This window comes from Prosopis cineraria, unplaced genomic scaffold (genome assembly GCF_029017545.1).
Source record: "Prosopis cineraria cultivar Desert tree isolate PC_DT_omini unplaced genomic scaffold, ASM2901754v1 PC3, whole genome shotgun sequence".
Classification (NCBI taxonomy): Eukaryota; Viridiplantae; Streptophyta; class Magnoliopsida; order Fabales; family Fabaceae; genus Prosopis; species Prosopis cineraria.
Window position 1 is genome coordinate 11,102,847 of NW_026555334.1, and position 25,371 is coordinate 11,128,217.

The window sequence follows — 25,371 nt, forward strand, 5'->3', positions numbered from 1 at the left end:
AATTTGGGTTTATAAATTAATTTGTAAATTATAAACATAAAAATAGTAAATTCAGAAGTGAATTTGTGAGTTTAGTCAAATTTATATCTAATCTAAATTTATAAATGAATTAATACGATTTTATAAATTAAAAATATAAAAATATTAAACTTAAAAAATTAATTTAAAAGTTTAACAATTATAACTGAGAGCGTGAAATATTATGGTGAAATTCTTGTTGTTGTTATTTGTAACCGCCTGTGTTTGACTATCAAATATAAATATCACTTCCAACATATTTTTTTCCCCACCAATTAAGATTAGCAAAACTCAAAAACTCGTGCACTGAAAAATGTGGTCAAATCAACAGATATTATTTCTTTATATAAATATTTAATTACAAATGGGTTTTTTATTAGGAAAAATTAATTACATTTTATAATTAAATTAAATTTATTAACAACATAATATATTATAATTTTTAATTTAATTATTAATTAATCTCACAATAATTAATTCTTTTATACAAAATCTTATCATGATTCTCCTTTTTTATTATAGGAGAAATCGTAAGTTGATTGATGAGAAACTACTTTTTCTCATCCTACTTACATAAAAGTGAGGTAGAAAAATTTTTAGTTATATTTATAAAAGGTATTATTAAATTTTTATTATAAATTTTTTTATTTTTATTAAAAATATATATTATTAAAGTATGTATATTTAATAAAAATAAAATTAAAAAATAATTATAATTTAAAAAAAAGTTTATACCAAATGAGTTTAAACAAACATTTTAAGAACAAAAAGGAAAAAAAACGTAAGCAAACATTTGGATCTTTGGGTTTAGTGATTAATTAAGGCAAGGATATAATACAAGTATACCACGTTAATCAAAGCCAGGACAAACAAACGCCACAGAAACTTCACAATATCCCAAAATCTCCATTCTCCCTCTTCACTCCCCCCAAGAACCATAATATGTACTCATCTATCACCGTCTCACGTCCAGAAGATCTTTAGCTAAGGCCAAAAAAAAAAAAAAGCTTTTATTAATCTCACACTAATTACCACTAATCTATCCGGCAATGGCCTCGTTGATGCCGGAAAACTTATCGTGTCTCGACGGAGAAATATCAATTTCAATTAGATTATCTTCCTCAAACTGGAACTCCATAGCTATCTTCTTCCCACCGTCTAAAGCTATCTCAATCAACCCTTCCCTGTCTTCTTCGTCCCACCCAAAGCTAGTGTTCGCCGGTATCGGGGGAAACCCACTGTCCGACGAGCTATCCGACTCCGATTCGGATTCGGATTCCGGATAATACCGTGACAAAGAAGCGTATTTTCCGGTGTCTTCTTTCTCATTCGGATCCTCTGCTTCCTCGCCTTCACACTCCTCGTATATGACTTCCAACGGCGCTTTCACGTCCCATGATTCCACGAAACACTCCGAAGCGAAACCCATCTGGGATTTGAGTTCTGTTTCGGAATGAGTGGTGATCCATTGCTGAACTTTCTCGAGGCAATTCGTATCCTCTGTTTCAATGCCAAGATTCTCATTCTCCTCTTTCTCCTCTGCAACTGCTCTGTTTTCTTGGTTCAAACCAGGTTCGGGTGTGCCGGGGATTCCTGGTTGTTCGTTTTGAGATCTCTGATTTGCTCCGAATCGAAGTATGGTGAGCAGTAGAATTACAGTGAGAATCAGAACAGGGGAAAGAACAAGCTTCCAGAAAAGGTGAGGAAGATAAAGGAGAATGAGCGTGCATAAGGTGACAGTAAATGAAAACAGAGGATGCGAAGAAATTCCAAAGGGAGAGAAAAGTGTCTCCGTGCATATGAAATTGATGAACTTCAATTCCAAGGAAAACTCGCTTTCCTCCATGGAGGACAATTTTTGCTTACCCTGATAACTACGATTACAACACAACCAGCTGTAAGAGAATCACACCCATGAACAGGGAAAGCAGGGTTCTGGATGAGGAAAACAAATAAAGGTAAAGATTTTGATAGGGATTGATAGAAAAAAAAGAGAGAAGAATACAGTGCACGAGGGCTTTAGGACGAGTTCAATATGGGGTTTATAATATAGGCTTTTGGCGTCAGAAGAAGGCATAGAATAAGGTAAAGTTAAGGTGGTCCTGTAATATGCAATAACCAAGACGATCTTGGAAGCGTAGATTTCCAGATTTAATCCCAAATCAAGCACTGATGTACGTTTTTGTTCAGAGAATGGGCTTTTAATTTTGTGTTGATGGAGAAATCCAAGGCATTGACTCCAAAAGACGTTAGGCTTCTTTGCAAAATGGGTAAATGTGAGTCAGTCGATTTGATGAACAGGGACAGTGAGTTCAGGGTTATTTTGCTGCTAAGTTTGCCAGTTTCAATATTTACTGGTTTTGTCATTTCCGCCACGTGTAACAGATGTTGGTGATTGTGCTATTTTGTTTAATTAATTAGAATTAGAAGGTGGGCACCGTACTTTTCTTAGAGTTAAGATGCGACTTACCTAATTATTATTTTTTTATCCGGTAGACGATTTACTTTGTGTACTTTCACCCTCTCTAAATATAAATTATAATTTTCGTCTTCTTGTCTTTAAATACTCTCTCTCTCTCAACCTATGTATAATTTATTTTTAATATATTTTGTTAAAATTAAAAAAATTTAAACTTTATTAAATTTTAAGATAAATTTAATAAATTTTTAACTTTACTCTTAATAAATATTCTTAAATCTCATTATTAATATTTTTACTTAAAGCATTTAATAAGAGTAAAAATATAAAGAGTAGCTTTGAAAGTTGACAAATATTTTATAAATAAAATTAAATTTTTTCTTCTCTATCTACCTTATAAATAGGATTAGAAGAGTACAAATTATAATATAAGTGAAAATATGGAGTTCTTAGTATAACTAATAAGTACTTGCTTCTAAAGATACCCCTAATTAAAATGGTGAATGCATAGTTGAGACTTAAAATATTGAGCTCATTTGTCTTAATTTATAGGCTATTTTCTATTATAACAAGTTGTTGAATTCTTCTTTTGATTTAAAAGTTAATAACTTAAAAAATATTACATCAATTAAAGGTTTAGGATACAAATTACTCATTCAATCAAACTTATATGATAAAATTATCTTTCAACACTCAAAATAATGATTGTTGGTCAAACATTATTATAAGGTGACATTGTGCCATTTTTAAAAAAGAGAATCACACCTAGGACTCTCAAAGGAGAAAAAATTGCACTTAAAGCTCAATACAATATGAAATTTCTCTACAAGTTTGATAACCTTAAATGAAAATATATTTTAATGGGAAAAAACTCGCTTGCCCCCTCCTAAAACCAACTAATATTTGACGATTTGATCTTTTCTTCCTCCTCTCCTCTTCCTCTTCATCTTCCCTTCCCTTCTCTCCCTTCTCTCATCACCTTTCTTCTCTCCCTCCTCTTCCTTAGATCTCATTCTAGAGGCAAGCAATGAGATTAGTGACAAGGTAACAAGAAGCGGGCTAAAACCATAAAAGAGGGACAATATTCATCAATTAGGTGGCAGCATGGTTCATGACTCTTTGATCTATTAGTTGCCTTTATTTTTTTTAACATCCTTGATCTTGATATGTTTCCAAGAGCAGAGAAAGCCATATACTCAACTTAGATTTATAAAGAAGGCCTTGAAAGGGATTTATTTATCTTTCATTTGGATACATATTTTTGGAATTTCTAGGAACTATAATGAGATTTTTAGAAACTACTACAGATGTTGTAAAAATTAGAACTTTGCTATCATTAGGTTATGAATATTTGAAGTTAAAAGTTTTAAATTTTAAATTGTGAATATCTAAACTTAGATTTGTAAATATCCGAACATATAATTGTAAATCTGTGAACTTTGACAACACGTCAACTTCGAACCTATGCTTCTCAAGATATATACCTTTCCTTGTAAATATTTAAATATGTATTTGTAAATATTAAGACTTTTATTTGTAAATTTTTGGACTTTACTTATTTGTGTAGGAGTATAAAATGGTTCACATATGGCATTTTGTACTAACTAGTGAAGCATCTCAATAATGTCAAAGCTTAAAGTGCCCTTGTATTCACAGGAAAAATCAAAATAATAGAATTGAGTATCAAAATGAAATAAGTATTCATCTAGGATTATGTTTGTGTTATCTTAAGTTAGTTTTTTTATAAATGAATGTACGGCATATACTATGGTGTATATTTGAGGAACACTTGCTTTAATATAAATGAAATTATTTACAATGATCACTTGTACAATTTTCCTAAAATTATGAACAATAAAAAGTCCATATATAATATGTAAAGATTCATTTATTAATAATACAATGTCAATCTATTTCATATGATCCATGTAGTTAAACATTTATAATGTATCTGTAACCTGAAGAACATAAAATCCATAGATATAATATGATAAGGTCTATTTATTAATAATACAATGTCTATATATTTTACATGGTCTATATAGTTAAGTTAAACATTAATAAAAGTTTGTCAAGTTTGTGAACAATAGAAATCATGTATATAACATAAAAATGTTCATTTATTAACAATAGAAAGTTTGATTATTAAATATTATATTATTTTATTTTTAAAGTATGTATATTTAATATGAATAAAGTTAAAAATTTATTAAATTTTTAGGTAGAGTTAATAAATTTTAATACTTTCATTGATTTTAATGAATGCTACAAATGACTTATAAATATAACTAGGGGGTAAATATTACTACATGATTAAATCAGATCAAGTGAACGATTAAATGAACAGAAAATTATATATATATATATATATATTAAATATGGAAATATATTAAGAGCATCCATTTTCGCGATTAGATTAGAGTGTCAAATTTGTTAAAGTGATGGATGTCCCACATTATGTTTGTCAGATTTAATTTTCCAGCAAAGCCTTTATCGTACCCATCATTTCAAAGTCTAAGTGGGTTCAGTTACTTCCTTTCAAGCAGGCACAAGGACATTGTCGAATTCATAAAGCCTTGTTAGGTTCTCAATATTATTAATTCATTCATTTCAATTGAAATTATCAAAGAACTTCGCAAAGAGTACAATAGGTTTAATTTGGTACGTAAGCAGTAGGCCTTTTGAGGTGGCCACTAATTAATCAATTACATTGTGAGGTGTGAGAAAGAAGCTTTCAGTAATAGTACTGGTTCCTTTTCAATTCCAAGTCTCCATTATTAATAGGGTCTGGTCCACAACAAACTAAATCCTTCATTACAGTAGCAAACCATGCATGCATGGGCTGATTAGCAATAATTTGGTAGTGATGAATTAATGATCCTGCTTTAACACATTTTAGAGTAGTTAACTGTTAAAAGTTAGCTATACATCACAATCAACTCGAGTCTTTTTTCATCCGCCATGTTCAATCCAATGAAAAAAAATATCTACAAAGTTATAATTAATAGAATGATGATTGCTATTTTTTTTTATTATGAATTTTTGAAGTCTAGCTAGCTGTATATATATTGTTGGGCAAATTAACCTCAAGTTTCTTTTTTCTTTTTCTTTTTTCTTTTTTTGTGTGTGGCTAGAATTAACCTAAGTAGAGGCTAGAACCATATAATCCTAGAAAAATTGGACTTGGTTGATAATTAATTTTATAATCCTCATATGTAAAATAATTTAAACAGAACTGGGGAAAGTTTTCGCCCCTCCCAATCACTATATATAAAATAATTAACATCATAAATATTTTATCCTCATTATTCCCAGGAGAGTATACAGCAGCAATAACTCTTCATGGATTGTAAGATGTTATTGTATCTTGTTAACAACAAACCCTTCAAATATATACTCCTTCGGTCTCTTTTTTAAATCATTTCTATCAACCTTATTAATATCAATACAAAAAAAAACAAGAAATAAAAGTATACAAAATTTTATATATGCCTTTATATAACAAATTGAAAAAGTGATACTATGTTACTTTTTCTCTCTCATAAAAAATAATTTAAAAATATATTTCAAATATTATTTAAAAAGTCGCATCATAATTTATAAATAAGATCAAATAGACATTTTAAAATATAACTTATAAATGAACTAGATGGAGTATCATTTATGGAAAGATCTTATTTAATAATTTCCATGAGTATATGATATATCTTCAATTTTGTATACACAATATCTTATATCTGGCACTCTTAAGTTATATTTAAGTATTATTGAGCTTAAATAAAATAACTCCTTTAAAGATTTTTTTTTTTTGTATTTACATAAACTCAAACTCAAAATTTTATGCTTAAAAAGATCCGATATATCTTATTCCATTGGGACCAATGACTATTTGTTATGACATTCAATGCAAAACCAAAGAGAAGAAAAAGTCCACATGGTGGTTCCATTTCTTGAAAGGATGAGATGATGATATCTGAAAATTTCCCTCTCACTCTTCAATCGTAAAGCCGATCGAACGCAAGTAGTTGTAGGCACAAGCATATGTTCCACATCAGCTTCTTAACTTGGAAGAAAATAGGGCATGATTGGACGTTAAATTCAAGCCAGAGACTTCCCACCAATGGGTTCTAATAATTATAATAATTGGACCATGATCTGGAGAACTGAATTATTAGGGAAAAAAAAAGGTAACAAAAATGAGAATGTACGCACGTAATACAGAGTTCAATGTCATGGCTTTAATTAATCATCTTTAATTTGTTTCTTTATTTGTCTGCATAATAGGGGAAAGAGCAGGGAATGGATTAAGAAGAGATGTGGGTGGCAGACAAATAACCTAATTATGGATAGCTTGGTTCCATCAAATATGAATGAATCGAAAGCTTTGGAACTTCACTTTTTTTGAAGCTTTTCACATGCTTTGGGCCCTTTTGCGTGCCAGGTTCAGTTCATCACATCCTTCTCTTATTCCTTTTAACACCAATTGAGCTAGCTTTTCCCCATATATATATATACACACACACACACATATGTATGCATGAACATTAAGTATCTATTTACATGTATAGGTCGGTGTCTTGCGTAGATTTTCATATTCATCATTCTAAAGTTCTCAGGAAGCTGATCTGATGATGGCTCCATGCAAACAAAGAGTTTATGTATTCTTAGGTTGATGATCAGCCTGATTGATCCCAAGGGATATAATAATTGAATTGGAGGAGAGCAAACCATTTTGCCTTAGAAATTGGCAACATTAATTATATCGAGAGGAAAAAAGATGATGTATATTATCGCAAGTGGAGTACTGGAACTGTGGAAGTGAATCGATTAATAAATAATCTTGATCCGCAGAATTGTAGATGTGGCATTTAACTTTTCACAATTACTTGCAGGCCTCATCAGAATTAGAACAATATCGGGGCATATATAAAAGATGCCTTTTTGATTATAACCTTTATACTTTACACTTATATTCCAAGGGAGAATAACAAAAAATATGATGCTCTATCTGTATTTTAAAAAAAACTTTTCTTTAAATTTCCATTTAAATCAATATCAAGATACATCAATATAGCATGTAAAGTGATTTATATGAATATATTTCAGCTCCATCTTAGATTCCATGTAATTTTCAATCTTTCATTCATTCATTTTGATTTTAAGCTATTATCCACTTCATCCAGAGGTGTATTTTGTTTCCTACAGTATTCGGAACATGTCCCTTTAATGTAGTCTGAAAGGGTCAATTTACACGCACATGCCCCCACCCCCCCCCCCCCCCAAAGAAAAAAGAAAAAGAAAATAAAAAACGTCTAAGCACATGTTCGGCTCGTTACTTTTTGATTTTTCAATTGCTTGTGTACTCGGTATTGCTTCATATTGAGTTGGGAGGACTTAAATGGGCTTGGATTAATTTGAGTCGAGCGTTGACATAATTGTAACATTGTGAAATTTACAGGGATCAAACTCAAAATTATTGGTTAAATTGGAACAGCGTGTTACCAATTGATTTAGGAGCTTGTCAGTCACAAATCCAAAAATTTTAAACCATAGGGGCATCATATATTTACACATATAAAGATACACTTGTAATGCAAAAAAATGCATCATAATATTACAAAAAATTGAATATACATCTTAAGTTTTTCCTCTGAAATTTTTTTGTAATAATCTTTCCTATGATGTTTCATATTTTGGTAATGTTCAATAATTTTTTCATTTTCAATACTATAAAAGATTTCTTTCTTCATCTAAGTAACTAAATAATCCTTCAACAATTTATCTTTTATGTGGTTTCACTTTTCATTCTTGATGATATTTAGGGATTTAGTTTTTTTAAACTAAAGCAAGAAGGAACAGAAAAAAATAGAAGAGGTAAACTCTGTTTCAATGACAAAAATTAAATGGCCACAAATAAAATAATGAATATAAAGTGTGTGATATTTTTTTATGCAGGCCATGAACATTATGAATATCAAAGGTAATCAAAAAATTAAATGGCATAAAAATATATTATTAATAATTAGGAGTAATTAATATATATGAAATTTAGGCATAAAATACCCATATTACATACATGTAGTAAATAAATTGTAAAAAGTTTGAGAGGCAATTACCCCCTCTATGTCACAACTAGGGTGTTCATGGAATGGGATGGGATCGGGACACCCTTGTCCCATGTCCTGTCTCGTATCGAAAGTCATTTTATCCTGCTAGAAATTGAGATGGGATTGGGACAAAATCAGAATGTCCTGTTGTCCTAATAAATTGAACAATGTTGAAGAAAAATTTAAATAATAACATTTATTATAATTTTAATTCACATAATTTATTAAGTTTAGAATCAAAATAACACAAGTACATAAATCACAATAATTTAAAATTAATTATTGAATTACATTGATTACAACTACACATTATAATAACAATTATAAGTGATCTTTGGATTGTAATTAGAGTTGGAAATATGGGTGGACTTGGCCTTAAGGGCTTGAGCCCTAGAGCCCGATTCTTTATTTTTAATCTCATTTCTCAAGCCCAACCCTTATGTGAAGGACTTAAGGTCGGGCCCACAAGTCCTTTTATAAAAATAAAAAAATTAAAATAAAATTAAATATTATAAATTAATTAAAATATATTGAAATTAAAAAAAATTAAAATTTTCATAATTTTTTAAAAATTAAACAACAAACATTTAGAAGTTTAGTAATAAAATTTAAATCTTGGTTAAAAATAGTTCATTTTTTTATAAATACAAAAATATAATAATTATAGAAAAATAAAAAATATCAAAAATTTTATACTATACACTGATATTTATTAAATTATATTACATCAATTTTAAAATAAATTAAAATTAATAATAATATACTACATGTAGGATCAGGTGAGCAGGTCATTGGCTTCAAACATGTATTCTATCAAAGAAAATAATAATAATATAACAGGGCTTGAAGGGCCGCCCAGGCCCCGGCCCTTTTTTACAGGGCCTATTAGGACCAAACCCTTAAGCTCGATTACTTTAAAAAAAATTCATTTTCAAAGCTCAAATTCTTATTTAAATATAGCCTTTAAGCTCGGCCCTTCAAGTCTAGCTCTTATTCTTGGTTTAGCTATAATAGCAGCAATAATAGGTTAGTTAACTATAATATCAAATCATTGTTCTTCTACTTTAGTTGAGATGTGCTAAGCTAATTACTTTTTTAAAAATAAAATAAGAAATATGATATAAATAAAAGATTAAATAGATATATATAAGAATAAATAACATTAATATAATTAATATATCATAAAGAAAGATATCACCCTATTTGCTTTATATCATCATAATTATCAATATAAAAAATTTTAATTTTAAATAAATATTACACGTATTGAAATTATAATTGATATAATTAATATAAGTATAAATTATATTAATATATTTAATGTATATTTCTAAAATAAAAAATTATATATATATATATAATATTCGGGATGGAATGAGACATTCCGATGGTAATCTCGTGTCCTGTCCTGTCTCAAATCTCTTTCCTATCTCATCTTATAAAGTCTTATCTTGATTGTTTTTGAATCGAGATAAGACCCGTTCCAATATAATAAGGACAATATCAAGCCAATCGAGATGAATAAAAATTGAACACCCCTAGCCACAACACAAGCAAGCTCCTCAAAGTGCAAGGTGATCCTTGTGTGTGTGTGTGTGTGTTTTTTTTTTTTTTTGGGATAAAGGTGGTCCTTGTCCTTGGCATGCCACCTTAATTGTGAAATATTAAAATGGGCTATTATTATTATTAGTAGTAGTAGAAAAAATGATAATAAAATCTCTTTAAACTATATAAATGACATTTTAGTATTTTAAAATGCCATAATTTTCTTGAAATTCCTAAAACTTTTCTATTATTAAGAAATTAATATAAATAATTAAATTATTTTAATTTAAATATCAATTATCATTCATAAGTTTTGTTTGAAGATTCAAATTTTTTTTAAAATCACAAAAATTCAATAGTAATTCATAAATTCACATTTAAAATTTTAATACTTTTTAAGTGTTGCAAATATCAATTGTCATTTATAAATTTTATTTTAAATTCAAAACTTTCTTTTTAAAGTCGTAAGAATTCAACAGTAATTTACAAGTTTGAATTAAGAGCAATTTGATCTTTTTATTAATTTTTTAATGATAAAAAAGTCTTTAGAGACTTTAAAAAAATTATTACATTTTGAGGGATGAAAATATTATTTATATAATTTAAAGAGATTTTATTCTCATTTTTATTTCTTCACATTAAACTTCAAATACTTTGGATGAAGTTGGGCTTGGCTCAAGATAGACAGTTACACTTTCAAAAAATTGTGTTCCAAAAATTTATATGGACTTGAACTTGAATTATCTTGCCTAAGTATAGGGTATGTCCTTTTGCTAGGACCAATAAGTCTGGTTTATATTCCGACTTTAAATAGGAGTAAACCTTATTGGTTAAATGTTAATCTAAGTTTTTTTTAAATGCATTTTAAGTAAAGTGTGTGTGTGTGTGTATATATATATAGAGAGAGAGAGAGAGAGAGATGAGGCCCACTTCTAATTATTTAATTCAAAAAAAAAATTGCGGTCCATCGTTCATTCTACACGTCCACATACCTGACATTGTTGCTTGTCCAAACGAAGCTGCCTTTCTGACCCTTGTGAGTTGAGATCAATAGCCTGCGAGTTCAAGTTGACTTCGTTCATGGGCTCACTTTCCTGTTCGTTTAAATTGCCTCTTTTTTGCCACAGTTATTATTTGGGCCTAAGACAAGTTAGATTCTCTTTTATTGGACCTGAACTTCATTTAAGCTTTTCAAATAGCTTTGAAAATTTCAGATTCTTTCTAATTAACCCCAAAAAACAGTTTTCTTTGTTAGAAATTGGGTTCACCTATACAATATAAATGAAAAAAAAAAATCTGTTCACAGTTGAATCAAATCAATTTCAAATTTATTCCATATATCAATAATCACATAAAAATAACAAAAAATAATTATAACATAAGAAATATTTATTCTAATATTATGATGAATGTTTTTAGCAGCCAAGATGGCAAAAGGTTTTGCCATTGTGTACAATTATTTATTGAATCTCAAAATTTTAGAGGGAACAACATGTGTGGGAAGTGTTTTGGTGGTGAGAATTGTTTTGAATTTTTGAAGGAACATATATCTTTATAAGTTTCAAGTATTAATAAAATTCAATATGGTAATTGAAATATTCATTGAGTAAGCACACTTAGACTGTGTTTGGTTGGGGGGGAGGGCAAGGGAAGGGATTGAGACTGGTTTGGATTTCAAGCAAGAAAATCGCAAAGGGATAAATTTGAAGTCGCCTATAAATCTAACACACAGCAATAATAGGGTGAGAAGGTACGAAACATATATTTGCTTATACACTTATGATTGTACCAAATATATGACAATATTGTACAAATAAACTATTGAGAGCTGCAATATTTATAAAATATTAAGCTATTTGGTGCTTCTGATTACATGGGATCTGGTAAGATCTTGTTAACACATTTAAATTGAGGATAGGCTAAAAAAACAAACTGGTTGAGAATTCAGTCGGCCCTTTTAATGCTTCATAAAATTAAAACCATACAATATCTATATGCATACATATCTGTAACTCTTAATGATCGATCCAAATAAATGGATGGACATACACATTTATTATTTATTCATAAAATAAGAAAAAAAAATGCCGTCATTTATTATTGCAACTATAAGCGCTGAGGTGGTATGCTCTGTTCATGATTGAAGAAATTGGCTGGATCAACCTTGGTTTTCACTTGAACCAATCTTTTAAAATTGTCCTTGAAATATTTTCTCCCATAAATGTTAGCAACTTCTATACTTGTCGCGTTACTAGGATTAGCCCCAATATCAAGGTCTCTATATTTAAGGAAAGTCTCCCTCGGAGATTTCGAGACATATGGAGCCATAAATTCGTAAACCAACCTTGAAAAGTTCACATAACGATTAATTTCCTCAGATCCTTCTTTCTCCCAGTGCGTATAATATTGAATCAGAAACAAGTTTCCAACTCTCTGAGGAAATGAAGTTTCTGATGGTGAAATCTCCCACATCTTTCCCCCATATGGATTCCATTCCATCCTCATGTTCTCACCTTTAATCATCAACCTCCATATGGATTTTATTGCAGTCTTTGGAATAGGCTTCTTCACATAATCTGATTTGCTTTTGAAGAACTGTATTGGATTTGTGTGCTTTACTAGTAACTCATCAATTGGGGTTATTCCAATAGGGTAATCAGCCCAGAAAAGAGTTAATTCACCCAAGGCATTTCCATGCAATCACTTTTAGACCTACTTCTGGGAAGCTCTTTTTCATCAAAGCTATTAACCTATCAATTTTCCCCAAGAATTGGCCAATAAAAGAAACTTGTATTGTCTTCTTACCATGTTGATGAGTTCCATTGATGACTAAAGACTTGGCCCTTATGAACAAGTCCTTGTGTAATTTACTCGCAACTAGTTGCCACTTGTAAACAAGATCTGTCGCACCTTCTTCTTGAGTCTTCTTCACTGAGAACACAGTCACTCGTGGAGGCACAGAAACCAACTTGATCTTCCATGAAATTAAAGAACAACTCCAAAACTAGCTGCCCCACCTCCTCGGATGGCCCAAAACAGATCTTCTCCCATGGTCTTCCTGTTCAAGATTCTTCCATTGACGTCAACTAGCTCAGCGTCGATGATATTATCAATGGAAAGACCATATTTTCTCATCAAGTTTCCATATCCTCCACCAGAAATGTATCCACCTGCTCCTAAAGTGAAGCCAACACCAGCTGGGAAGGCATGGACGTCACTTTCTTTGGCGATGTTGTAGTAAAGTTCACCCATTGTTGCACCTGCTTGAACCAGTGCAGTCTCGTTTCTGATGTCAACCTGAACAGAACTAAGATTGAACATGTTAAGTACAACGAAGGGAACTCGTGAGACGTAAGAAAGGCCTTCATAGTCGTGGCCTCCATTTCGAATCCGAATCTGCATGCCATGAGACTTGGCACATATTACTGTGGCCTGAACATGTGATGAGTTTTGAGCAGCTACGATGGCAAGAGGTTTTGATGTTGTGGGTGTTGCGTATCTACAGTGAGATGTACGATTGAGCAAAAGAGACGAGAACAAGGAATTGCTGGATGTGAAAATCGCTATAGAGATTGGAGTAGAGGATTTGGAAACATCGTTTGGTAGACAACTAAGAAAATTGTCAAAGGACGAGGAGTCTGAAGTTGAGTGAACAGCATGTACGAGTATTAGCAAAAGTGCAAGAATCGCTATAGGAAAAGGAAGATGGTTTCATTGAGAAGGACAAGGGAAATTCCTCAATTAGCTCTGAGTTTGAATGGATTCGAATTGTGGAAATGGAGCTATTTATTACTGAATATTGAAGGGCGCGTTTGGTCAATTGCTTGGATCAACGAGTTTTTTGGTCAATTGATAACGATCTATTTAGTCTCTTATGGGAGAGGCTTAAACGTTTAGGATTCCGTACGAGTCATAATTAATTAATTACAGAATAAATCCAATTGATGGCTTGGAAACAATGAATCTTATTATTATTTTTTGTCATTTGACTTTATTTCTATTTTATCAATGGTCCATTAATTTCTATGGGCTCTATGTTGTTTATTTGAAATTATCTTTCCTGATTAAGGTAAGTTTGAATTATAAATCAAGATTTTCTATAAAAATTGATTGATTGATGATGCATTGACTTTTGAGATGAAAAAGTAAGCCCTCTAAACTAAGTTGAATTATAAATGAAGATTTTCAATTTTTTTTTTGAATTAAGAATCAATCGATAATTTGTATCAAAGAAAGAATCAATCGATAATAATTAACACAAATTTAAAGAATTAAATTGACGATAAAAATTAAACGGCAAGATTTTATATACTTAATATACTTTCATTAAATCAAATCAAGACATGTGAATTTTAATATGTTAATAATATTAATAACATTTATTATAGAATAAATAATCTATACTTCTTTCGTTTAAAAATGTAGACATTTTTTGAGGAGTTGAGTATTAAAAAATGCAAGACATTTTTAGTCTTTTAGGGTATAATCATTGCTTTTTTTTTTAAAAGTGCCCCTATTGATAGTGACTTTATATTTATTATAGAGTGTTTAATAAGAGTAAATATGAAGAGATATGATTAGTTTGAAAGTAGGTAACTACTTTATTGGGGGTGAAATTCGGTTAAAAATATCTTACATTTTTAAATAGAGGGAGTAATAGTGTAACATCCTAAAACTTCAAATCTAAAAAAGTTAATTAATTAAGGAATAAATTAGTTAAAAATATGATTAATTTATTTAATTATATTTTTGGATGGCTAATTGAATTTTTAGGTCATATTTGGCTCTAAATTGAGTTAGAAATGTAAGTCGAGAGGCATCGGGGAGAGCAAAATCTACTTGTTGCTTACTACATCATGAGCCGCGGCTTGCGTGGCTTGCGCTGTGGCGCACGGCACATCATGCAACTTAAAATTTCAGAAATCATTAGAAATTGACAGATTTTAGGGTGAAAAATCTAGAACACGAAGGGGACAACTTTGGGCACTGCTAGGGCATCAATTTGAGAGGATTTTGAAGATAGCCTTCAAACTCTTGAGTAAGTTTTCTACCCTTCTCTCTATCTTTTCATCTCATTTTTCATGGGATTTGGAAGAGTGATAATTTGGTCTGATTGGATTAAGCCATGAGTTAATATTTTAAAGGTTTCTATTGACTCTAAAGATTTAATTTATGTTTATTAATCTTAGATATATAGTAATAGGAAGCTACTTTCTTGTTTGGTGAATTTTAGATCAAGCCCTAACTTGATCATAGGGTGTTGAAGTGTGATAAGTTGAGATATTAAATTTTATGTGGTGATAGAGTAGAAGGAGGCTTAAAGGGATTGTGTGAACAAATTGTAATCTTGACAAGCCTATTTGTTAAGAATTTGAGTGAGAAGTGGGAGAATTGGGAGGTTATTGATAGTTAATAGTGTTTGTGTTAATTGAAAATTAACATATAGTACTTGTTGATGTAGATTGCAGTGTGAAAAGACTTACCTTGACACAAGAAGAAATTTAATACCATGAGTAACCCTTTTTAGTAATAAAAAGGTTAAGATAACTAGATAATTTGTATTGTTTATTATCTTATATAAGTTATTTTCAAGTTGCTTTTCTATAATTTATTGAGTATATATGTATAAATTCTTTAAAAGTTAGCTATTTTAGATAATGAGTGAAGTATTAATTTGTGAAATTCTATATTTTTGAAGTAAATGGTAAGATTTGTTATATTTGTTTGGCAAGTTGTTTATGCATAGTCAAGTGGAGATATATAGTAAAATGTGACATATTAGAGGGCGGGAGGTCACCTAGTGGAGATAGTGAAGATTAAATTCATATGACATTGCTGGTACCTTGGGACGCTAAGTGCAGCACTTACTCTGTTTAATACCCAAAAGTGTGTGGAGTTGGAAATTATGCTCCTTAGCATCTATAGGATGTGGTGTTGGAGTAACGACATCCCAATTACTTGTAATAGGGGGAATCAGTAGTCCAGAAGTGGTTTAGGATACCTTGGCCAGGTAGTCCTACCATGGATAGTGAGCTTGGGAACCATACATGTGGTTTGGTTTTGTGAAATAGCCTATTAGTTTAGTCGGGAGTATTGGAAGACTGGATGGTTAGGGATCATGCATGCAATTTGTGGTGATCTTATATGATGTGATTATGTTACTTATTTTAATGCTTGTCTATAACTTGACATTTTAATCAATAATCTAGATTATTTTGGGTACTGAGATTTTTATATCACCCCATGATTATCATTTTACATGTTTTACCAGTGAGACTGAGCCAAGGAGGGAATCGGGCAAGGGCTAGTATACTTGTGCATTCTCATTGTAAAGCCTGATTTTGATTTGAGTCATGTACATAAACTTATTAGCTGATATTATATGTTGCCAACTAGAAATGCATATTATTTTGATTGGTTGCACTTGTTTTGATTGGTTTCATACTATATTATTTTGTATTTTAGCCCAATATTGTATATGATGTGAATATGTGGGAATTTTTGTGGTGATAGACTAAAATACTAATACAAGTACAAGGAATGTTTTATTTATGTGGTGATAATGTATTTGTAGTGTATTATATGGCAATAGAGGCCAAATAGTGCTTGTAGTGTTAGTTGTGTAGTTTGATCATTTTGGGCAAAAGGGCCATTGAGTGATTAAGTTTTATGTTTGTATATTTTTGTGTGTTTGATTGGTTACTCAAGTGTATTCTAGTCCATTAAACTTGGTTCAAGCCTTACTATATGTTAATAATATAAGTTATGAGTTTTGAGTATTTGAATGCTTGAAAATCTCTTTAAAAACTGACTTTTACATTTTAGTATTTAAAATTTTTATATGGTGTTGAATTGTAATGAAACTTATACCATTAGTTAGTTATTGAATAAGCTTCGCGTGGGCGCTTGAATCACTCCAATCGGACATTGGATGTGAAAATGGCGCGCGTTCGAAGTTCATCCAAAAAAGCTATTATGACAGCATTGCTGTCATGGACACGTGCGTTGTGGCGCACGTTACAGTGAGCAAACTTGACTTTCTATGTCACATGCCGCAGCGCATGCCCCACGAGCCACGACGCATAGACCAAAACACTCAAAAATGACATTTTTGACCTTGTTTTGAAGTGTTTTGCTTCCCAAAACTTTTCCATGCTTCCAATAACTTTATAAATCATTAAGTTTGAGCTCAAACTATCAATTAAAAAGGATTTTTATGGGATTCTAATTATTCCACAGTTATTTTTTTAAAAGATTATTAATTTTAACCCTTATATGAATAATGTGAGCTTAGGAGCAATCCTTACTCCTAATTATGATTATTTGTTGTGATTGTGTAGTAAATTTTGATAATATTAAAGTAGACATTACAAATAGATACACACATCTTGATTTAATTAAAAATAAACATTTAAGTATATAAGACTAAGTATATAATTTTTAAATTAAATTTCAAGAACCAGATCCATAATTGAGATAAATTTAAGAGATTACAAGTTTCATTATCTTTTTTAAAAATTTCAGAATTATTTAATCTTTAATTACATTTATATAATAAAAAATACACAGAAATATTGGCATTCAATATAATTAATCTAAAAATAATAATTGTAAGTCGTAACATTTTCAGGAATATATCCATTTGAAATATAAAATATTAAATTACTACAATAGATTTTTTTTAAAGATGTTAGAAATTCAAACCGTTTTTAAATAGTGCGTGATCTATCCAAGATTGAATTTTTTCATCCATATTTATTGAGGAATTAATTTTTTAACAACCATTCATTGTAATTAATATTATTAATGTATGTTGAGACTTGAGAGGTGCTAAACAGATAAAGAAAATAATAAGGTATACATTTTTCCACTGAATAAGATACATGTACTTTTTTTAAATTAAAATAAATATAAACATTCAAACCTTTTTTAAAAAATAAAAAGATCTATCCATACAGTTCTTTTATTTTAATCGGCATTGTAAATTGTTTGATGTAAATAAACAATCAATAACTAATAAATTACACTGAAAATAATAAGAAGCTAAGGGCGTATATCTTAAACCAACAGTAAAATCAAATCGAATCGAATCAATTTATAATAATATATTGATATTGATATATTGATTTATCCTCATCTTTCTTAACAGATAAATTTTTAACAATTTTTTTTTTTTAAAATCATACTGACCTTCCCTAATCCAAGTAAGAGTATGACCACCAATATATATATATATATATATGTATCTGTGCTAGTTAACCTCTCAATCCTTAATACAAAGCCCTTGTGAATTGACTCTCCGATTCGAATACATTTAAGATGGGAGGCGCAGGTGTACTTGCTACTGAGAAGAAAGCTTATCCCGGTAAGCTCACCTTTTCTGTTTTGAAAGCTTGCATTGTTGCCGCCATGGGTGGCCTCATCTTTGGCTACGACATCGGAATTTCCGGTAATCATCTTCGTCTTTCACTTTCTTCTTTCTCTTCTTCTTCTATAATATTATTGTTTTACGACTGACTAAATATTTGGGGTTAACTTTTGTAAACAGGTGGAGTCACCTCTATGGACTCTTTTCTACTTCGATTCTTTCCTTCCGTCTATCACCAGAAAAATTTGGACCAGTCCAACAATGAATATTGTCAATATGACAGTCAGATATTGACTACATTCACATCCTCTCTCTATATCGCCGCGCTCTTGTCCTCATTGGTGGCCTCCACCATGACACGTAAATTCGGACGCAGAAACTCCATGCTCTTCGGCGGCGCTCTCTTCTTCATCGGAGCTCTGTTGAATGGCTTCGCTCAAGCTATTTGGATGTTGATCTTGGGTCGCATGTTACTCGGTTTTGGCGTCGGATTCTGCAATCAGGTATAAATAATTCTTCTGTCAGTAGTTACTATCGTTATGGTTTATTTTCGTCAACTAATGAGTTTATTGTTACAGTCTGTGCCACTGTATCTCTCCGAGATGGCTCCGTATAAACACAGAGGAAGTCTCAACGTCATGTTTCAAATGTCCATCACGATCGGTATTTTGATCGCCAATGTGTTGAACTATTTCTTCGCTAAGCTGAGCGGTTTAGGGTGGCGTTTGAGCTTGGGTGGGGCCATGGTTCCGGCACTCATCATCACCGTCGGCAGCTTCTTCCTTCCCGACACTCCGAACTCCATGATCGACCGGGGAGATCACGAAGGAGCAAGGGCGAGTCTCGAGAAGATTCGGGGAATCCAAGATGTGGACGAGGAGTTCGATGATCTCGTCACGGCCAGCCTGGAGTCGAAGCTAGTAGAACACCCGTGGAAGAATCTGTTGCAGAGAAAGTACAGACCCCAGCTCATCATGTCCATCATGATCCCTTTCTTCCAGCAACTTACAGGCATCAACGTCATCATGTTCTACGCTCCGGTTCTCTTCAACTCCATTGGGTTCGAGAGCGACGCTTCTCTCATGTCCGCCGTCATCACCGGCTTGGTCAACGTGCTCGCCACCGTCGTCTCCATTTATGGCGTTGACAGGTGGGGAAGACGGGCCCTCTTCCTCGAGGGAGGATTCCAGATGCTCATTTGCCAGGTACATTATGCGCAACTCTGTCTATACACACACATAATTGCTTCTTTCTTTCAAATTCAAATTCAAATTTTCTGAGCTGACGGTGGTGTTGGTGCTTGTGGACGACGCAGATTGTAGTTGCAATCGCCATTGGAGCCAAGTTCGGGACCGACGGGAACCCGGGGGTGTTGCCGTTGTGGTATGCGGTCGTGGTGGTGGCTTTCATATGCATCTACGTGGCTGGTTTTGCTTGGTCGTGGGGTCCTCTGGGATGGTTGGTGCCAAGCGAGATTTTCCCGTTGGAGGTTCGGTCGGCGGCTCAGAGCGTAACGGTCGCCGTGAACATGTTGTTCACTTTCGTGGTCGCGCAGATATTCCTCACCATGCTATGCCACTTGAAGTTCGGGCTGTTCATCTTCTTCGCCGTCTTCGTGGTGGCCATGACCGTATTCGTCAAGTTCCTGCTCCCCGAGACGAAGGGCATTCCCATCGAGGAGATGACTAGGGTTTGGAGGGCACACTGGTTCTGGTCCCGATTCGTCGATCAAGATGAGAACGGTCCCATGCAGATCCCCGAATCCCCATACTTTGTAGATACTATCATTTAGTTTTGATCAGTTCAGTTTATTAGAAAATTTTAGGAGCCTATGACTCACTGTCATTTTTTGAGTTTCTTGTTTGACAATGGGATTTCTGATGCTTTTTTTTTTAATAAAATATTTTATATTGTATTTCTTCTAATTCTGATTGGCTATGCATATTGAATTGCTGATACACAAGTTTTTGAGCTGATTGGCTGAAAATGGAGTGAAGGAACCAGAACAAAACCATGCTACTCAAAGAGGGGGGAAAATAGAAGGGAAAAAAAATAAAATAAAATTGCAGACTCGATCAAAGAGAATTCATGGAAGCTATGCTAAACAGGATGAAAATAATTGAAGAAGCTTAGTCAATGGAGATGAAAGCCTGAATTAGAAGAGGAACACAATGAATATCTACATTAAAACACCCACAATCCACACTTACGACATTGCTCCCACCAATTAATTTTCAATAAAAGCTGCAGAGTGCAGAACATGCATCACCATGATGAGTTCTCATAATTTCTTACTGCCCATACCATGCAAAATATAATATTCGAAGTCAGTGTCTTGGATTTTGTTTTCCTTTCCCCATATTCCATTTGAATAAATACATTATTCTTGGTGTATAATGAATAACCCAGTCTGCAGAACCTAGCTTAATCACAATCTCTCCTTAATTAACCCATAATTATTTGACATTGAAGATGCTAATTACTGCAACTTTGGAACAAACAGATTTCTAACAAAAACAAAAACGTTATAAAACTGAGTGAAATAATATGATCTGAGATGAGCCTCAGATATATGACTTCTATTTATATAGATTCAGAACTATTTACACTCTAACGTATACATGCATGCCAGCTCATTGCTATAAACAACAATATGATACACAATAAATGATTCGGTTCTAACTAATTAACAATATCGCTAACAGACTTAACACCAGAACTCTTGAGTTTCTGTCTGGGTGGTTTGGGCTTAGCTTTGGACTTATCTTTGGGCTTAGTATCATCCTCAACATTCCCCCTCAAACGAGAGGGTGGTACTACCAGCCCGAGTTTGTCCCGAAGTGACAGAAACCGAGCTGAACACAATGGCTTAGTCAAACAGTTAGCTAGCTAATCAGAAGAAGGAACGTAACGCACAGCAATACGTCCACCAAGAACATGATCCCTGATAAAATGAGCATCAATTTCAACGTGCTTAGTTCGAGCATGAAATACAGGATTGGCAGCAAGGGAAGCAGCATTGGTGTTGTCGCACCAGATTACAGAAGGAAGCCAAGTTGGAAAACGTAGCTCATGAAGCAAGGAATGAAGCCAAAGAAGCTCAGCAGATGTGTTGGAGAGAGACCGATATTCAAGCTCGGTGCTAGAACGTGCAACAGCATGCTGCTTTTTGGACGACCAAGAAACAAGAGCATCTCCAAAATAGACAAGATAGGCTCCTGTAGAATGATGATCATCAGGGCAAGAAGCCCAATTTGCATCAGAATACGCCATGAGAGACAAGGGAGAAGAACGCTTGAGATGAATCCCCAGAGAAGGAGTGCCCTTGAGATATCTTAACAGGCGCTTAAGAGCTTGCCAATGAGCAGTTGTCGGGGCTTGCATAAACTGACTAAGCTTGTTAACAGAAAAGCTTAAGTCAGGATGAGTGTAGCACAAATATTGAAGGGCACCGATAGCTTGACGATAAGCAGAAGGAGTAGCAAGAGGAGTCCCACAAAAGGTTGAAAGACTCAAACTAGTACTCATGGGTATAGCTGCAGGATTAGAATATACCATATCAAACTTGTGCAATAGATCAGTGGCATATTTACTTTGAGTAAGATAAAACCTAGAAGAATCACGAAAAACCTTAAACCCAAGAAAATAATGAATGGGACCTATATGGCTATATCCTTAAGAGCATACAAGGAATGGAGACGAGCAATGAATTGAGTAACACTGCCAACATTATTGCCAGTCACAAGAATGTCATCAACATAAACTAAAACTAGAAGAATCTGATTTTTGTTGATAAAAATGAATAAAGAAGAATCATTTCGACTGCGTTGAAAACCCCATTCTAGTAATGTGTTTTTGAGACGATCATACCATGCGTGAGGTGCTTGTTTAAGACTGCAAAGAGCCTTAATGAGCTTGCAGACATGAGTGGGTCGACTGGGATCAACAAAACCCTCAGGCTGAGTCATATAGACAGTCTCATCAAGAACACCATTAAGAAAAGCATTATTAACATCAACTTGACATACTAGCCAGTCAAACGAAGCTGCCAAAGTGAGAACAATATGGATGGTTGACGGCTTAATAATTGGACTAAACGTCTCACCAAAGTCAACACCAAGTTCTTGATGAAAGCCTTTGGCTACCAGACAGACTTTATGAGTCTGAAGCGAACCATCTGGCTTATATTTTGTACGCCAAACCCACTTGCATCTAACCAAGTTATAATGAGACTTATAGGGCACTAAATCCCATATGTGATTATTTAATAAAGCTTCAAATTCACGTTGCATGGTAGCTTTCCAAGAAGGATGACTTAAGGCTTTTGAAACAGACCGAGGCTCCACATTATCAGAAGCTATAGCAACCCCCACAAAAGAATGTTTGGGTTTAATGATACCATTCTTAGCTCTTGTGATCATTAGATGAGAAGGTTGAATAGGAGGTCATGATAGAGCATGAGGTAGAGAAGATTTGACAAACATAGTGGATGACAAATCAGGTAATTCATCAGAAGGAGATACTGCATTATTGATTACAACCAAACTGGAACTATCAGAAGATGAGATAGAATCATTAGAAATAAAACAAGTAGGATCAAGATTATCAAATTCAGAGACTTCAAACCACTCAGAAGGATGACCACTGATCTGTACAACAAGAGAAGCCGGGGTCTCGTTATCAACAGGAGACAAGAATGGAAAAGAATTCTCATTGAAGATAACATGTCGTGAAATGTAAATACGACCCTAAGAATTCATGCACTTGAAACCCTTATGATTGTCGCTGTACCTAATAAACGTACATCGTTCACTTCAAAACTGAAATTTATTTTGATTACAAGGCCTAAGACATAGATAACAGAGACATCCAAAAACCTTTAGATTGCCATAGTCTGGAACTTTATGCCATAGCACCTCAAATAGAGATTTATTCTGAAGCACAGAAGTAGGTAACCGATTAATAATATGTACACTAGATGCAAAGGCATCCGACTAAAAACAAAGAGGCATATAAGCTTGAGCAAGTAACGACAAACCAACTTCAATAATATGGTGATGCTTGCGTTCTGCTCTACCATTCTGAGCATAGGTATAAGGACATGAAGCCTGAGCAATAATTCCTGCTTCATTAAACAATGACACAAAAGATTTATATTCACCTCCATTATCACTATGAAACTTCTTTATTTTCCTATCAAATTGATTCTCAACCATGTTTTTAAAATGTTTGAAGGCAGACAAGGCATCACTCTTAGCCTTAAGTGGATATAACCACGTGTAGCGACTAAAGTCATCAACAAAACAAATGTAATAACAAAAACCAGAAGAGGACAAAATCGGTGCAAGTCCCCACAAATCTAAGTGAATCAACTCTAATGGTACTGATGCTCGAGAATCAGATAAGGAAAAGGGAAGGGCATGAGATTTGCCAAGTTGACAGGCATGACAAAAATATAACTTCTCATTAATCTTGGACATAATATTACAAGCTTTCAATACATTTGTAAGTGTTTTAGTGGAGCAATGCCCAAGTCGCTTGTGCCAAGTTTGTAAAGTAGAAATAAAAGCTTGTGCATCAGTAAGGAACGATGCAGCAGGAGTAATAAATTGAGGTGTTTGATTAGCACGATAAAGTCCACCTTGACTAGGCTTCCCTGTGAGAACCACTTTGTCTGTTGCCTTGTCCTTAACATAACAACCAACAGCATCAAACATGATTAAAGCATTATTATCAACAGCTATTTTGTGAACACTCATGAGATTCTTCTGAATTTTAGGAACAACTAGAACATTATTCACCATCAATGGTCGAGAGCCAGAGTTAGAAAACTGAGCAGAAGCAACTGTATAAATAGGTAACTTGTGTTTACCTCCCACTTCAAGAGTATTTGACCCAGCTATAGCAGTATTGGAAGAACTAAGAACATCATGAGTAACATGATGAGTTGCACCGCTATCAAAGTACCATGTTGGATCATTGACTACTTCAAGTGTGTCAAAATATGCTGCCGGTTCAGTAGACCATGAATAATTTGGTTTTATGAACTGCTTATCATATCTGTAAAAACAGTCAAACACTGTGTGTTTTGGCTTGATGCAGACTTAACAGGTAGGTTTATTGCTTTGGCCATAACGACCTCGTCCTCGTCCATGATTATTTCTATTAAAACCACCATGAGGAGAACCCCTATTCTGAACACATAAAACAGAGTCAGACTAAATAGAGAGATTAGCAAAAGCATTGCTCAGATTTGCTGTAGAAGACCGATGCACATGATCTAGTCTAGACTCATATGATAGTAGTTTGGAATGTAGTCCAAGCCAAGTTAAATTCTCTTTATCAATAAGTTGTATAGCAATTGAAGTATAGTCAGAATCCAAACCAACAAGAGTTACGATGATCAGCTCTGACGTCAACAATGGACTACCAGCTAGTGCTAGATTGTCAGAGAGAACTTTCATTTTGTCTATATATTTTTCCATACTTAATCCACCTTTTTACGCTCGATGTAGCTCAGCTTTCAATAATAACACTCGAGCTTTTGATTGTGCTCCGATGAGTTATTGTGTAGCACTCCACAATTGGGCAAAAGTGACACAGTGAAGCATGTGTTAACTAATATCTGGACTAATCGATCCAAGTAACCATCCAAACAACAACTGGTCAGTGGCAATCCAGTCTTCATATTCAGAATTAATTTGTACCTCATCATTGATAACAATGTATTCAAGCGGACATGGCTTCATTTCGAGTAGATATCCATCCAGTCGATGTCCTCTTACAATCGACAGGACTTGAGAACTCCATAAAATGTAATTTGCACGTTCCAACTTGATCGTGCTAGCTTGATTCAAGCTACTGAGTAACGAAGTGACTTTTGTCGTCTCTGTTGGCACTTGAGGTTGAACAAC

General features: G+C 33.1%; 2 protein-coding genes and 1 pseudogene across 2 annotated transcripts; 1 reads left to right on the top strand and 2 right to left on the bottom strand.

The window, feature by feature from the left end:
• Positions 1–824: 824 nt before the first annotated feature.
• LOC129307240 (uncharacterized) lies at positions 825–2,071 on the bottom strand. Its single transcript, XM_054948139.1, has one exon. The coding sequence runs from the start codon at positions 1,862–1,864 to the stop codon at positions 1,058–1,060; it is 807 nt and encodes a 268-aa protein (XP_054804114.1). The 5' UTR covers positions 1,865–2,071; the 3' UTR covers positions 825–1,057.
• Positions 2,072–12,195: 10,124 nt separating this feature from the next.
• Positions 12,196–14,003, bottom strand: LOC129305388 (berberine bridge enzyme-like 4; annotated as a pseudogene).
• A 4,410-nt stretch (positions 14,004–18,413) lies between these two features.
• Positions 18,414–20,319, top strand: LOC129307251 (sugar carrier protein C-like). Its single transcript, XM_054948152.1, has 4 exons — positions 18,414–18,538; positions 18,638–18,960; positions 19,036–19,662; positions 19,773–20,319. The coding sequence occupies exons 1-4, from the start codon at positions 18,499–18,501 to the stop codon at positions 20,247–20,249; spliced, it is 1,467 nt and encodes a 488-aa protein (XP_054804127.1). The 5' UTR covers positions 18,414–18,498; the 3' UTR covers positions 20,250–20,319.
• The last annotated feature ends 5,052 nt before the right edge of the window (positions 20,320–25,371 follow it).

Coding starts and splice junctions, on each gene's coding strand:
- LOC129307240 (XM_054948139.1), bottom strand. CDS start 1,864: ATGGAGGAAAGCGAGTTTTCCTTGGAATTGAAGTTCATCAATTTCATA.
- LOC129307251 (XM_054948152.1), top strand. CDS start 18,499: ATGGGTGGCCTCATCTTTGGCTACGACATCGGAATTTCCG. Junction 18,539..18,637: donor CTACGACATCGGAATTTCCG/GTAATCATCTTC, acceptor TTTTGTAAACAG/GTGGAGTCACCTCTATGGAC. Junction 18,961..19,035: donor GCGTCGGATTCTGCAATCAG/GTATAAATAATT, acceptor TTATTGTTACAG/TCTGTGCCACTGTATCTCTC.